This window comes from Neolamprologus multifasciatus, chromosome 12 (assembly GCF_963576455.1).
Source record: "Neolamprologus multifasciatus chromosome 12, fNeoMul1.2, whole genome shotgun sequence".
Classification (NCBI taxonomy): Eukaryota; Metazoa; Chordata; class Actinopteri; order Cichliformes; family Cichlidae; genus Neolamprologus; species Neolamprologus multifasciatus.
Window position 1 is genome coordinate 3,323,885 of NC_140450.1, and position 16,382 is coordinate 3,340,266.

Sequence of the window (16,382 nt, forward strand, 5' to 3'; positions counted from 1 at the left end):
TAATAAAAGTCCACTGAGCTGTTTAAACGACTCATCCTCTCTGTCCTGGTTTGTGTCAGATCTGGACTTCTCAGCACGCTGGTCGGTGAGAAGTCAGTGACTCAGAGATGGGAGGTGAGACCCTGAATTTGTTAGTCTGACTTCAGATTTGAAGTAAAGCACACGGCTCAACAACATGTGTTTGTGTGTGTTTGTTCTGTAGCGAGGAGAGATCAGTAACTTCCAGTACCTGATGCATCTGAACACCCTGGCCGGACGCTCCTACAACGACCTGATGCAGTATCCGGTGTTCCCCTGGATCCTCGCCGATTACGACTCAGAGGTGCCTGAAGATTTTATCTGCTGCTGTTTTAATGTTTGCGTGTCCACAACAGAAAATACCCCAGTTTTGATATGAATGCCACCGGGGGGCAGTGCGGTGATTTCATGGATGTTTGGGTTGCTTTTGGTCACCAGGAGCTGGACCTCACCAACCCCAAGACATTTCGTAACCTCGCCAAGCCGATGGGCGCCCAGACTGACACCCGGCTAACGCAGTACAAGAAGCGGTACAAGGACTGGGAAGACCCCAACGGTAAGGAAAGGAGACCATCAGATAACGTGTCTCTGTGAGCAGATATGTGTGTTAATATCATCTACAGACTTTTAGTAGCACAAACTCGCTTTGTGGGTCCTCCTGCCTGCAGGAGAGGCCCAGAAAAAACATGCAGGGTGAACTGAACCTGAGCTGTCGTCACCCACCCAGCAGACGGGTGGGTGACGACTGTCTCAGACCCAGTGGGATTAGACACTAGCTGGTCTGTAACCTGCCAGCTCCTGAATGCGTGATGCTTCCTGCACCAGCATATTTTTTGTTGGAGTCATTTATAACATTTATTTAGATGTATTTCTGTACTAAATATGAAATTTAAAAAATACATGGTACTGGTCTATGTCATTAAGCTCTTTTTGCCTTGCCAGGTGAAACCCCGGCGTACCACTACGGCACTCACTACTCGTCAGCCATGATTGTGGCCTCCTACCTGGTCCGGATGGAGCCCTTCACACAGATTTTCCTCAGACTTCAGGTTTGACGAGTTTCGACTCTACTGACAGTTCAGCTTGAAAACTAAAACATGTAATACAACTCCAACTAGGGCTGCTCAATTAATCGAATTTTAATCTCGATTACGATCTGGGCTTTCAACGATCATTAAAAATGACTGAGCCGATTATTAGCACCGCCCTCGTGCTTTACTCTCGCGCTGCTCCGTGTGGCAAATCAAGCGCACCTATGTAAACATAAATGTTTACATTTTTCATTTATTTTTTATATTGCAAACATTTGCACTGTTATCAGTATTTGCACTATTTTATATTAGTTTTGACAATCTTTAAAGTCATTATTCAACACATTGTTATTGTTAAATAAATATCGTTAAATAATCAAGATCTCAGTGAAAATAATCGTGATTATCATTTTTGCCATAATCGAGCAGCCCTACTCCAGCCCTCTATTGCAGGAGGGGTTTTTAAAAGTCATATATAGTTACATTTGATTTACTTATTTTTTTACATATATTGCAGAATCAAGTCTTTCATTATAAGTTCTATTTTATTTGTTTAATTCAACTTTATTTCCAACTTTATATAGAAAAAGCTAAATGTATTAGTTCCCCTCTTCTTTTTTAACTTGTTTAACTTTTTTAACCCATAAAAGAGTAACAATGAAACCACATTAATAACACAGTACTGGTATTATTATTTTCTTGTTTGCTTGGCTCTCTTTGCATTTCCTGGGAGTTGCGCCGTCTCTACTTTTAATTCATAGGAATATTTCTTTTTGGGGGCTAAAATGTGTCTTTGTGTGAATAACAGGGAGGACACTTCGACCTGGCTGACAGGATGTTCCACAGCGTCCGTGAAGCCTGGCTCTCTGCTTCCAAACACAACATGGCCGACGTCAAGGAGCTCATCCCGGAGTTCTTCTATCTGCCCGAGTTTATGCTAAACTCCAATAACTTTGACCTGGGTCAGTGTCAGAGTCACAGCTGTTTAAAAACCGACTGGGATCGTTCACTGCTTTGTTATTAATGCTTTTTCTTTTGCTTTTCATGCACCAGGTGCCAAGCAGAATGGGACCAAACTGGGTGACGTCATTCTCCCAACCTGGGCTAAGGGCGACCCCCGGGAGTTCATCAGAGTCCACAGAGAGGTAGGAGATCAGCTCTTCTTGGCTGCTTTTACTCTGAGTGATTGTGAATCCTCACGGTCGACGCGTCCTCTGTCCCGGCCGCAGGCGTTGGAGTGCGACTACGTATCGGCCCACCTCCACGAATGGATCGACCTGATTTTCGGCTACAAGCAGCAGGGCCCTCCAGCTGTGGAGGCGGTCAACGTCTTCCACCACCTCTTCTACGAGGGTCAGGTGGACATCTACAACATCAACGACCCGCTCAAAGAGACGGCCACCATCGGCTTCATCAACAACTTTGGACAAATCCCCAAACAGGTCGGACAGAAACACTGACGTGTTCATTTTAATCTAAATACTCCACCTTTTCTAAGGAGGATGGATCCTCTTATTTGACCTGATCTGGTTCCTGTTACATTACAAACATTGATGCATTACAGACTCATGTAACCTGCTGTATACTACGGTTGGTTTCTTGCCTTTAACTGGGTTTGAGTAGATGTTGAAATCTCGCTGTCGAATCATTGGTCGTTGATGTTTGCGTTTCAGCTGTTCAAGAAGCCCCACCCTCCTAAACGGGTACGCAGTAAAGCCAACGGCGACGTTGCCGGCGTTCCTCCGAGCTCCAACAGCGACAAGATCTTCTTCCATCACTTGGACAATCTCAGACCTTCTCTTGCACCAGTTAAAGGTACGCACGCGCATCATGCGGTCAATTAATTGCTCCCAGTGTTGCTCAGTAAACAGGATGCATGTGCTACTGATTGCTGTGTAAACAAAGCTTCGTGGGGTCTGTTTGTGAATACAAGGTGTGTAACTCCTTTAAATTCACGCTTCTTTGTGCGTGCGCGTTGTTTTCCAGAGCTGAAAGACCCTGTGGGACAGATTGTGCCCACTGACAAGGGCATCCTCGCTGTAGAGCAAAACAAAGTTCTGGTTCCTCCCACCTGGAGCAAGACCTTTGCCTGGGGTTACGCCGACCTCTGCTGTCGCCTGGCTAACTACGACTCCGACAAGGTCAGTAGTGAGAAGTTATAGGTTTAAACTCCTCAAACACCTTTTTATCTCCAGGATGTAGTCTCTATGTGTGAGTGACCCCCGTTTTACAGATAATTGTGGATTTAGTTCACCTAATTTAAAAATGAGCCACTGTACGTGTTTGCTTCTGTTTCACCTTGAGGATTTCTAGTAAACGTGGAAAAAAGTAAAGGCACCGTTTCCCCCTGCTGGTGTTTCACTAAAAATGCATTTTACATGAGATCTGCAGACATTAAAGAAGCTTTTAAATCACTAAAGCTACATCTGATTTGCACCGTATATATTCTGTTTTCCTGCTGGCAGCTAGAAAGAAGACGTCCTTCAAGCTGAAACAGATTTAGATTTTAATTTGGTGACACTTTCTCATGCTCAGAAGCACCGTTTCATGTCTGCTCCCCTCTAAGGTCAGTCTGGGGTTTGCAGCTGGTGTCTGCAAGAGTATTTGTCTAGACCCCAGACGGTGTCGTGATAGATAATTGGGAGGTGTCCTTCCTCTCTTACAGCCGCTTACATCATTACAAATACTCAGCTTCACCTGACTCAATTGATGCCTCTTGTTTAACCCTTTAAGACCTACCATAGAACCAAGTCCGCCAGAGCTTATATTATATGTTTACATGCTGTGGAGCCATTTTTGGGAGCATTTCAAGTTGCTATACATCAATACAACCATTACAGCCTAAATTTTAATACTATGTCTGCATTAAGTGCGTAGTAATTACATAAATTGCAAAAAAGTGCAATAAACTACAAAAAAATTGAAAATCGTTTTTGTTTTTTTAACATATATTTCTAGTTAGAGAAATTTAAGAGGCTTATCCCTCAAAACTGTAAATACAAAAAAGTTGCACAAAATAGTTTCCCACCACAGGAAATTTATTTTGAGTGTCTTCATAGTTTTATTTTTGAAATACACCAATTTTTATACACTGCAGGAAAAACAAAAATAAATATTATAATGCAAATTTGCAAAAAAGCAGCATATGCATCAAAATAAACTATTTCCAGCAGTGCAATATGAGTCCTAAGCATCCCAGAAACGACACAGAAAGTCATAAAGTCAAAGATAACTTTTAAAAACTACATTTCCGCAAAAATGACGTCACTTCCGGTTTCAGGCAGGTCATGGCGGACATGCGATAGTTTGCGCTGATGGACGTAGGAAGTGTTATGAACAGCTGATCGGATCGGCAAAGCGTGTTTCTGGAATATTATGTTTTTGTTGCTGCAAGTGCTTTTTATGCAGTTTTTGCAAAGTTATATGTGGAAGGAAACTGTGACCGAGGACAAGCTGATGGCATAAGATGTAAGTACAACTCCTCTGGTTTCATATGCAAAAAAAATTATTGTGCTAGCTCACGTGGTTGCAGTGCTACCGGGATTTAAAAATAGTTACGCAAAACAGCGCGTGCCCGCTCCGACCGGCTTTAAAGGGTTAAATGCATCAGAATGAATAACCAATGAATGGAAAGCTTGAAGATAACCGTCCCGAGATCAGAAGCTGTTACTGTCGTAGATCTTTTCAGTTTTCCACAAACGGATTTGAATGTTTCATCTTGTTTCAGGCGCTGGTGGTGTACGAGTGTCTGTCAGAGTGGGGCCAGATCTTCTGTGCCATATGTCCAAACCCAAAGCTGGTTATCACCGGCGGCACCAGCACCGCCATCTGTGTGTGGGAGACGGGAACCTCAAAGGAGAGGGCAAAGTCACTCACGCTCAAACAGGTAAATGAGCACAAAGAGACGCGGTGCAGGTTCGTGCAGCAGCTGCACTTCAGTCATCAAACTTTAAATTATCCTAAAGCAGAAAACATTTATAGAAACAACAACCAATCAGAAGGCTAGGTCAAAGCTGAACACGGTGTGCTTCAGAGGAAGGATAGAGGACTGTTTCTCCTGTGACTGCCAAAGTTCATCAATGACAGCTTAATCCTTATACGGTTTAATTAGTTTGACCCATGAAATTAGTTTGATGTGTTTCTGCTTCGTTCATTCAGCACAAACGTTAATCTGCAGACTTTAATCTCCCCGCACACGAATGAAACGAGCAAATCCTGCATGTTAAGGTGTTTAAGTTTCTTGATGCCATTGCGTCTCCCGTGTCCTGTGATATCTTAGGCGCTGCTTGGCCACACGGACGCCGTGACGTGTCTGACGGCGTCTTCGGCGTACCACATCGTCGTCAGCGGCTCACGGGATCGAACCTGCATCATCTGGGACCTCAACAAGCTCTCCTTCGTCACACAGCTCAGGGGGCACCGAGCGCCCGTCTCGGCTCTGTGCATCAACGAACTGACGGTAAGTTTGTCCTCCGTCACGCGTGGATCAGAGAAACTGTGGGCGTAGTTCGGCTCGTTTACGACACGACGCGTGTTTGCGTTTGCACAGGGCGACATCGTGTCCTGCGCGGGCACCTACATTCACGTGTGGAGCATCAACGGCAGCCCCATCGCCAGCGCCAACACCTTCACCGGCCGCAGCCAGCAGATCCTCTGCTGCTGCGTGTCGGAGATGAACGAGTGGGACACGCAGAACGTCATTGTCACCGGGCACTCAGATGGCGTCGTGAGGGTGAGCTCGCGTGGATACGCATCCCTCTTTAAGTTTATTAGTCGCTTGTTACAACTTTTTACCAAAACATGTGTTTTCTGTGCTGTCGAGCATTAAAACGACAGAACATTTGTCATTTTTTCACTTTTTAACTCTTTATAAAATATGAAATATTGTCTGTGTTATTGTGTAAACACTTGTTTGTTTTTGCAACAATGACAATAAAGAGCTATTCTATTTTATTCTATTCTATAAAAGTATTCCTTGTGCTAAATCTCACAGTTTTGGAGAATGGAGTTCCTCCAGGTACCAGAAACCCCGGCTCCCGAGCCTGTAGAGCCAGATGTGCCTGACTGCTGTGCTGACGAGAAGATCGGTGAGTCCTAATAGAAATAAATGAGTCATCAGAACACAAATCGCACAATGCATGTCACTATAAAAAATTGTAGAAAGGTACAAACGTATCTTGGTCTCACAGAGGGCGGTGAGAGTCACAATGGCGATGATGACAGCAGTGAGTCGGACGCAGACGAGCCCAGTCTGAGCCAAGAGCCCAGAGCGCCACGCAACCCCTCGACAGGTGGAGGCAGCCAGCCGGGTAGCACCGTCCACAGACCCAGAGGTACTTAGATATAAGTTTGTGTTTATGGGGTGATCGTGGCTCAAGAGTTGGGAGTTCGCCTTGTAATCGGAAGGTTGCCGGTTCGAGCCCCGGCTTGGACAGTCACTTCACCCGTTGCCTACCGGTGATGGTCAGAGGGCCCGGTGGCGCCAGTGTCCGGCAGCCTCGCCTCTGTCAGTGCGCCCCAGGGTGGCTGTGGCTACAATGTAGCTGCCATCACCAGAAGTGGGGGTAGGAGCTCTGGAGTAATAAAAATCAGCTGTACAGTATATTTTTAATCTCAGCTCCTGCATCATTTTTTATGCGCCACTTCAGCCAAAGAACCAATGAGCTTTTGCGATGCTGAGCTGTTTGTCATCCATTTGTCCGTCCACAAGAATCGCTACTCTTCCTGCAGTATTTTACAGAAGGTCATTCAACAAACATACTGATCACCTGATGGGTCGTTGTGCTCAAAGTCAAGGTCACAGTTGTCATTTTACAGACAATAACCTGTGAATTTTGATGGGCGTCAGCTGGATGAGCTACTGTGCTGATAGCATTCTGGTTTTTATATGGAACAAGCAGCTGTGCATGGCTCCAAAACACGAGAAAGGTCTTCACGTCTCTGTAGATGAGGAAGAGTGAAAGCTGGATTTGTACAGCTCCAGCTGGTGAACAAAGCTCCCTGAGCACAGATCAGCTGTGGTGAAATCTGAATGAGCACACATTCAGATCCAGAACTAACACTAAAATGATCTTACGTGTAAGCAAAGCACAACAAATGTTCACTTGTTTGCTACTGGAGTGAACAGCTCGCACTATTGTTAAAGGCGTAGCAGCGTTTTCCTTCCATTGTCTTTGTCAGTCAGACTGAAATCAGTCAATGAGGACATTCAGATATCTCGGTTTCTGTTGTCAGGCAAGAGCAAAAAACTAAAACTGAAATCTTATCATCAGTGTCAGCTTTGATTTTGGCTTTAGTATAAAATGTTCCCTTGTTTATGTTTGCGTCAGCTGCCCTGTGGTTTCTCTCATTAGCTGCTGCGCTCTGATGCTCACTTCCTGAAGAGCGTCAGATCAGCAGAAACATCGAATCCAGAATCTCTGGTCATAGAAATAGAGCAATGTAGATTACCAACACTGATGTTTGTTTTTACTTGTTAATATAAGAACCTTTGTTTGATATAAGATATTGTTCCTGCTAATTTTCCATTGATTAACACCCTTAAGGTCCCTCAGCCCGAGCAGGAGCATCGTGGTCGATGGACAGCGGCTCTGACGATTCTCACCGCTGGTCAGACACCCTCAGCATCGACGAGAAGGACGGATTCGTGTTTGTAAATTACTCCGAGGGCCAACCTAAAGGTGCTCACCCAGCTCACTCGGGCCAGGGCTCAGTGCCTCAGCCGCTGCATCCCTCCACTATGGAGGCGCGGACATATAACCAGCTCAGGGCAGGTGGGTGTCCAGCAGCTGCAAAAACCATGCTGTGTTCATGTTCTAAGTGATTATTCTGCCATTGAAGGGGAGACGACAAATAGATAAGTTAAGTGTTTGTTTTTGTGCGTTCACAGGCTACAGATGGGAGCGCCAGCTGGTCTTCCGGAGTAAGCTCACCATGCACACGGCTTTTGATCGCAAGGACAACGCTCACCCAGCCGAGATCACCTCCCTCGCCATCTCCAAGTAAGAGAGCCGGGTCGAACCAAACCGCCAAACAGGAAATGAGTTTCTTTTTGTAAACGCTCATATTCCATCGGCACATCTGAAGAACGTCTTGTTTTGAAAATCTATTATTCAGTCCAAGCAAATATTTTTGAAAATAAGATATGTAATTGTTTTGTTCTCTTTCTTCCTTCCCGCTTTGGGCGTTCCTCTCTCCAGGGACCACAGTAAAATCCTGGTAGGTGACGGCCGTGGCAGAGTGTTCAGCTGGTCGGTCAGCGACCAGCCCGGCCGTTCGGCAGCAGACCACTGGGTGAAGGACGAGGTGGTGGACAGCTGCTCCGGCTGCACGGTTCGCTTCTCGCTTACTGAGCGACGCCACCATTGTAGGAACTGCGGACAGCTCTTCTGCCAGAAGTAAGATCATTATTCTGCAGTTTTTCCACCTGAGGATGCTTTTATATGTCATAATAAGATATGTGATTATAAGATATGTCATTGTCATACCAGAAAGTGTCCGAACAAAATACCATTACAGGTATAAATAAGTAGTAGTTTCAGAGATGCGAAATTAACCATTACCATTTCTTCTGGTACCAGTACACTACCAGTACATAAATTCCAATTAAAGTTCTTGAAGTTTTAATGGAAGTAACAGCGCAGTAACAGTGCTTACATGCTTTAACCCACACAGGGGTTTTTTTTTATTGCACTTCATGTTTTTTTACCTCAGCCTTGTCAGATTTTGGCTCCGGTGTTCCTCAAGGCTTGATCTGGGGTCCTGTGTGTTTTTGCTGTGCGCACTACCATTGCACAGCAACAGGCTGTAGGGATGGGTATTGATAAGATTTTCACGATTCCGATTCCATTTTCGATTCTGTTTAACGATTCGATTCTTTATCGATTCTTTTTAAAAAAGGAGAACACTAAGGTCGATTAGCTTAGAACTTTGTTTTTATCTTCTCTTTGAACAAGATAGAAATTTAGGAGTAACATGGCCTTACAAACCCCACAGTGAGATCTTAAGAGATCCAACCTACGGCTCTTCAATGGGGTGTCACAGGGTCCCCAGGAAAAAACATTGTAAATGTAAAATAATAAAATAAATATTCTTCTGTAGCAATAACAAAGTATAACATAAATTATTCTGTAGCAATTACACAAGAATATCCAGTAATGTCCCTGCCTACAATTAAACACATTCACTTACTGAAAATCATCTGCTGTGGCAAATGGGTGCAAACCTTTGACCACAAACTGAGTCACTGCTCGGTGACATTCGTCTATCCTGGCCTGAAAGGAGACGCTACGGTAGACTGCAGCGAGAACTGCCAGCATCTGAGCCAGACTCTGTCTCTCTCATCATGGTCACCTAAATGCACAGTAATGGCAGGTTTTGTAATAAGGCAGATCGCGCTAACATAATATGCACTGTTAGTTGATTATTTACCTGCCGCATTAACGGGAGAGGACGTGCAAACGTTACCGCTGCTGCTGGGCTGAGATTCACGAGTCCAGAGCGAATTAAAAACACGACATTCATTTAAGGTCATCGTGTTTTGTGAGCAAATGCTTTTGCATATTCGTAGTGTTTCCTCCCTTAAATGAAATATTTACTTTGCAAGTTGTCCTGTTGTCATCTGTTCTCGTAAAGTATAACCAAACTTTTTAGCGTTTGAGCCGCTTAGTCGCCGTGTTTCCTGCCAGGTAAGCGACGCTCCGCAACGTGGTGACGTCATTCAGGCGACTGGAATCGATAAGGGAATCGTTTGCAAAAATGGCAAACGATTCCAAGGGATTGAAACAGTGGGAACCGATACCCATCCCTAACAGGCTGTGCATTTTGCAGCTCACTTTTTCCAAGTTTCACTATCTCCAGCAATCACTCGCTCGAGGTTGCCAAGGGGTTGCTGACAAGTCTCTGGGCCTCTCTGAGGTTTCTGAGATCTTGTGCAAATAAAATATTTCATTCTCTGATTTCGTGTGTGTTTAAATAAATTATTGGGGTTGTTTGTTTGTTTCTAACGCTTTAAATCGTGGCTTACGTCAGTGAATGTGTTAAAATACTCAGCAATGTTACTTTTCTTCACCTTCATCATCTTCATTTCTCTTCTGCACTGTGAAAAAATCCCCCCTTATCTCCCCCTGTGTCACAGGTGCAGTCGCTTCCAATCAGAGATCAAACGGCTGAAGATCTCGTCACCCGTGCGTGTTTGTCAGAACTGTTATTACAACCTCCAGCATGAGCGAAGCGTCGAGGACGGCTGCAGAAACTGAGCTCCACGTCCACCCGCCGCCAGCCCCGAAACAAGCCCCTCCTGAGGACCCGGGGAGCATTTCATTCCTCTATCCGACTTCCCTCTGCATCTCCCGAAACTCCTTCCCCCTTAAACCCTCAGCAACCACGTGCACTGTACCGCACTGACAGGGTGTCGCAGGAGGGAGCGACTCAAGTACGGCGGCAGAGCTCAGCAAAGGAGAACGAGGACAACAGATCACAAAGAACACGGAAAGAAACGCAGTCCCCACTTTTACCACCGGCACTCACCTGGAGCGGAGGGAAGAAAACGCAGCGCGCACGAATCAGTCATCCACCATCTTTGCTTAGAGATCAAGAAACAGGCAAAACTTCAGCTTTCACAGCAGGATGAGAAAAGACAAAAACTTGTTGATAGTGTAAATAGGTATCACGGCCTTTTTAACTCTAAAAGGAGCAACCACAGAACAAAAGATAAGGTCAATGAAGTAAAAAGAAATGCCTGTAACATAGCGTTGTGACTAACCACTCCTGGCTTTAAAAAAACAGAAAAATGATTGTGTGTAGTGTGCGTCACGAGTCACAGCGAGAATAACACAGAGGGAGATGAATGTCCATAATTAATGTCTCTGGGTCGACTAGAGTGGGTCTAGTTATGCAAAATGACTTCTTTATAATTTCCCGATCGTTTTGTTGTTTACAGACCTGTGATTTATTCTGAGTGTCAAACCGTCGCCATGCCAACAGAGAGGTTCACTCTCTGATTGTCGTTTCCTCTTTTTATTGCCAAACTGTTTTCTCGTGTCAGTTATGATGTTTAATTTTTAACATGTCATCTGTTCAGTCCTTTTTTCCCCATTTGGAGATTATTTTTATTTTAGTTACTGCTGCTTTCTGAAGACTACAAACGTTATCGTGTTCTGTTTGATCTTTCTCGTTAGAACCATATCACTCCTTTCATTGTGTGGTTCCTTCTGCATTATTATAATTTGTTATTAAGAGAGAGAAAAAATCGGGTTCATCTTGTGTAAAAAGGTTAAAAGTAACGCACATGCGTCCCGTAACTGCACATTTAGCGTCCATCGCGTCCTTTCGTTTTTGACCGTACAGCTTTAAAGCAGCTTCTTGAATGCACACTAAAAAGGGACTTCCTCGTGAACTGTGTTTTGTTTTTTTTTTATTTATAGTGTTGGTTTCTATTGAGGATTTGCTGGATTTTTACTCCCCTGTGGCATTATCACAACACTCGTTATCCTCACTCACTGGAGCTGCAGCCAAGCACCTTTTTATTAAAGAGATGTTTCAGAGTATATGTGGACGTTGGAGGAGGTGTAAATAGTCACATAGGCCGTTGGATTTTTAATAAATCTCGGCGTGTTTTGTCTTTAAAGGTAAAGACTCGGCCGGACAGACTTGCAGAGTATTCTTGTTTCGCTTTTCTTTACCATATTTTACAGTTAAAGCTGCAGGAGAGCGAGTCTGTAGGTGTCTTTTCCTACCATTATATCAGTGCTATGACTTCATATTCCATCCTTGTTGCTCCTGCAGGGGAAGAGAAGACGTGGATTTTGATGTGACACTTTAGACTGAGAGCATAAAATGAACCTCGTGCCCTTCAGTTGTTGACATTAATAAACCTTTTGACTTGATCTAATCTAATGATTGTAGAGTTGATTAATTTAATGTTTTTCAGACGTCTAAATTCATTTGCAGCTTATCTGTTTAAATGTAGAAGGACTTGGATTGTTGCACTAACATAACACGGGACAAACTCAAAGCTATGGGGTGTCATTTGTGCCATCAGATTAGTGACTGTCACTTTAACAGTGACCAAAGAACCCCAACAATCAGATGACTCCCTGTGAGCAAGAACTTGGCGAAAGTGGGAAGGAAAAACTCCCTTTTACCAGGAAGCAGGCTCAGGGAGCAGCGACGGTTATCTTATTACTTGAGACCAGAAATTAAAATGACTCGATTCTTCATTTCATCTGAAAAGGCCGAATGTGAAGTACTCAAAGGAGTTCAAACACTATAAAAACACGTTTCTCTGCCCCGCTGAGACGGCGATATCAGAGGTTTTATCTGCTTTCATATTGTTGAATGTAACTCGATCTTTTGTCAACACAAATCCATGTTTGGCTCTTTCTGCGTTAAAGACCGCACGTCTCCTCTCCCCTCACTCGGTTTGTGGTTCTGTGGGCAAACTGTGCATTCAAGGGCTGCTTTCTTTCTTTCTTTGTACGTCCCACGAGTCTTCACAGCCATTTAATGTTCACCCTCACCGCTCCACGTAATAATAATAATATGCACTCATGTTATCGTCCTCCTTTATATCATTCTGCCTTTCTGTACTGTAACTTAGCGTGCAATCATGCCATCCAGCTGAAACGGCCGAGTCGGCTTCTATCAATCGAGGATTCCTTTTGCACCTTCACGTGTACAAGAAGAGAAAAAAAACTGTCACGTTTTTATCAAATGCAGATTTTCGTTTTAACTGAAAGGTGCATTTCACAGCGGATAAATGAACTGTACAAAGTATTTATGCAATTATAACTGGGTTTAGATTTTCTTTTATATATAATTATTGTGATTTCAGCAAGTTTTGTTACTTGTTGCATGTCTATTAACACAGCTGACTTTCTGTGTCAGTGCATTGTACATGTTTGGCATTAGATTATCTCTTTTTTGCTGGATTTATTCTTTTTTTTGTTTTTCTTTGAGGCATTGTTTGACGGGTCATACCGAGCGACAGGTTTGTGTACAAAGCCGCAGATCATGACCCCGACTCTGGGTGGACTTTTGTACTCTTTATGGGGAAAAAAATAATTAAGGATTAATCGAAAGCAAAAAAAGAAAGGAAAAAAAAAAGAAGGAGAAATCTGGATTATTTTGGTGGTCTTGTATTAGACTGCGTTACTACAGTATCTGGTGTGCAATCTGTAATAGCTGAATGTTCCTTGTATATTTGTGTTCACTACATCCTACGAGAGAAAAAACCCACAGTAGAGTAACCTCCCCGTCCCCCGTTACAGAAACAAAATGTTACAATAATGCAATAGATCTGGTACTTATTCTTTTTCATTTCATTTCAATAAAAAATTGCTGTTTCCCACCAAAGGCATTTGCTTCGTTTCTAAGTTACAGCAACGTCTGAGCTTCTTAACATTTAAAAGATTTAATGACCCTACGCATCCACGACACGCTACTTTTACAGAGGTTAGACAGATCAGTCAGGTTTTTCTTTTTCTACTTTTGGTTCTGTGTGATGTCAGAGGGAGAGGATATGCCTAATATGGTCATGTATTAGGCTACGTTCACACTGCAGGTCTTAATGCTCAATTCCAATTTTTTGTCTGCTCGTTCACACTACAAATAAAATGTGACAGCAAACACGCTCTGGTGTGAACCCTCAAAGCGGCCGGCGTGCGCAAAAGAAGACGTCACACACAACCAGACCAAACAGTATGTTTGACTGATGGCCTTAATATAAAGACTTGTTTCGGACTTTACGTTTCCCAATTTTGCTTTAAGTTATTTTGTTATTTTGTTATTTACATTTGGCCTAATAATGACCCTTATTGCTGTTTTAGAGCAGCGGTGCTTCAAAGGATAGTTGCAGATTTCTGTCAGAATCTGCAGATTATACAGAACAAATAAAATGTTCATGTTTCTCCAACGTTGTCTTCCCAACAGTTTCACTGACATCTACACGGGATGGCCAGGAAGCGTTCTCGATGTCCTCTCCGGCGCTGATAATTGGCGTCTGTCTTGTGTCAGTGACGTAAAAGACGGATTTAATGCGACATGACCATCAACCAGCAGTCTGAAACATCGGATATGTATCGGATTCAGTACCACATACGAAAGTGACCCAGATTGGATTTGAAAATATCGGATTTGTGCCGTTCACACTGTCACCATGATCGGATATGAGTCGCATAGGGTCAAAAAAGTCGGATTTGATGCGCTTTCGCCTGCAGTGTGAACGTAGCCTTAGAGAGCCAGTGTGAGCCCCACCCTGGACAGGAGGAACTACAGGAGACACTGAAAAGAATTCCCATGATACACTGAGTGCTTGTGTTTACTCCCAGCCTTTCACTCGTGCTGTGTTTATGTGCTGCCGTGTATTTCAGTTCTGTTTACTCTCCTTTAATTTGTGTTTTGTCCTGTCTGTTGTCAAAGGTCGCCCCATGCTTCTCTTTTCTCTTCTCAGTCCCCAGGAACAGCAAACAGCAGTGCCTGCCTGAGCTATGTTCCTCCTGGTGAGGTCTTTTCCTGTTCTGGAAAAAAGGAGTTCTTCCTTCCCCCTGTTGCCAAGTGCTGTTCATACACTAAGAACTAAAACTAAGTTGGTAGAAAAAATACTTGGGACTAGATGACTTTTAGTCTTTGCAATTTGGTCACATTTGTCAGCAGAGAAGCTGAGAAGCTTCGATGCAGAGCTTTATTAAGTCTACATGACTGACAGTTGAGTCTTGTATTGCTATATTACTGCACTCTCCTGAACCTGATAAATAGCACCTAGAATAAAGGAAGGAATAAATAAGGTCAAAGTAACAGTGAAATAATAATAAAAAAAAAAATGATTCGATGTGATCAGATTATTTGGGATTGGTTCAGATTATTTGACTTTGCTAATGGTTATTGTTATTCCTGTTAAGAATCTGAAGTAATTAAACAGCCATATGGTTTTAAATGTCCTCACTATTGCCTTTTTCCCTCTTCTGGCCTATTTTGAATCATGATCTTGGCCCATATCTTGTAAATAATTTAAAAGAAATTCATTTGCAAAATTAAGTTGCTGATGAAGCTTCGATTTCAACAAATAAACATCAGCAGAGCAAAAATAAATTAATGGCATCTCTTAATATACGTAATTTTCTGCTTGTGATGATAAGAATTGTGATTAAAGGATTGGGAAGCGCGTTAGAGTTTTAATACATGTTAAAATATAGAAAGTAAACGTGCTGTTGTGATCTGGTGCTAAAACGTTGACCTGAGTGGGACTGAGGGAGTGAAACTAACTTGATTTGTTCGGGATAACAACGAGACTAAACAGGACTGACTGCGGTGCTGAGCTTTATTTTACCGAAATCGGTGATTGGCGGAAAAAAATGTTTCTTTTAGCGAACTAACAGCACTTTAAAATTACTTTTTTATTTATTTATTTATTTTAAAAGGTATTTGTGTTTAAATATTTTTTTAAAGTTGTGCCGAGTGCATTTAGTGAACTGAGCAGAGGAAATAACACCAGCGGGGGTCTCCACAAAAATAGTGCAGACAGGGGTGTGTCTTAAGTGAGGACCCCGGTGCTCACTGGTCGTAGATTACCGCAGCATGTGGCAGAGCTGGTCAGCCCGGTATGGACTGACTGAGAGAGAGAGAGACCGTACGGCACCGCAGCAGACCAGTGTAAAGGCAGGCAAACGCACAACGGAAGTATCGGTGCTTTTACTTCAAAATAAAAGCTCGACTTTAAATGAGCGTCACCTACAGGCTTTGTGTGAGGGTTTTTATACTTCTCCGAGGTTTGACTTCAGCTAATATTTGTACTACTAGGATTTCTCCAGGGGTAAACATGAAATGCAGGGTGTAGGCTTGGTTTACTTTGGAGTCTGCTTGTCTTTTTCTTGAACACCCATAAAGTTTCCATAGGTTTCTGCAGGTAATTCTGTATAATCCATGGAGTGCTTTGAGTGCTCAAGTTGACTGTAAATATGATATTTAATTTCATTAAAGAAAAAAAAATTGGACAATCTTTTTGATCTGTGCTTCTACAGTGAGCTCTGAAGTTAAAAAAAATGAGGATCTTTGACTAGAAATAGATCCAGTATAAAAACAACAGTTTGGGCAGATCTGTGTTGGGTGAACTCATGTTGACATAACAGAAGACCGAAAGTCCAAAGAAAAATACAAAAATATCAGGAAGAAGGGGCACAAGAAAGGAAGAGAAGGACCAGGGGCTTAAGGAGCAGATGTGGAAGATAAAGTCTAAAGTGGTCCCGGTGTTTACAGCCGCAATAGGAGCTGCAGTGGCTCCAGCAGATTCCAGGCACAGAACTTCTCTGCACAGAAGAGTGGGGACAGCTGTGCAGA

At 43.2% G+C, this 16,382-nt stretch overlaps 1 protein-coding gene and 1 long non-coding RNA gene across 11 annotated transcripts in view; one reads left to right on the forward strand and one right to left on the reverse strand.

Moving 5' to 3' along the window:
• wdfy3 (WD repeat and FYVE domain containing 3) overlaps positions 1-13,403 on the forward strand; it is a 136,448-nt gene extending 123,045 nt beyond the window's left edge. For all 10 annotated transcript variants that reach the window (XM_085180291.1, XM_085180290.1, XM_085180285.1 and 7 more), the window contains 18 exons: positions 60-114; positions 203-322; positions 457-574; positions 961-1,067; positions 1,858-2,011; positions 2,103-2,194; positions 2,279-2,491; positions 2,723-2,864; positions 3,036-3,190; positions 4,777-4,935; positions 5,329-5,508; positions 5,599-5,781; positions 6,043-6,136; positions 6,239-6,382; positions 7,595-7,822; positions 7,939-8,050; positions 8,249-8,446; positions 10,186-13,403. In XM_085180291.1, coding sequence (XP_085036417.1) covers positions 60-114; positions 203-322; positions 457-574; positions 961-1,067; positions 1,858-2,011; positions 2,103-2,194; positions 2,279-2,491; positions 2,723-2,864; positions 3,036-3,190; positions 4,777-4,935; positions 5,329-5,508; positions 5,599-5,781; positions 6,043-6,136; positions 6,239-6,382; positions 7,595-7,822; positions 7,939-8,050; positions 8,249-8,446; positions 10,186-10,306 — 2,575 coding nt within the window. In that variant the 3' untranslated portion in view covers positions 10,307-13,403. The remainder of the gene's footprint in view (positions 1-59; positions 115-202; positions 323-456; positions 575-960; positions 1,068-1,857; positions 2,012-2,102; positions 2,195-2,278; positions 2,492-2,722; positions 2,865-3,035; positions 3,191-4,776; positions 4,936-5,328; positions 5,509-5,598; positions 5,782-6,042; positions 6,137-6,238; positions 6,383-7,594; positions 7,823-7,938; positions 8,051-8,248; positions 8,447-10,185) is intronic.
• On the reverse strand, positions 10,334-15,435 carry LOC146506179 (uncharacterized). Its single transcript, XR_014877211.1, has 2 exons — positions 10,610-15,435; positions 10,334-10,496 (listed from the first exon to the last, which is right to left on the reverse strand). It is a non-coding gene; the product is annotated as an uncharacterized LOC146506179 (long non-coding RNA).
• Between the last annotated feature and the right edge of the window lie 947 nt (positions 15,436-16,382).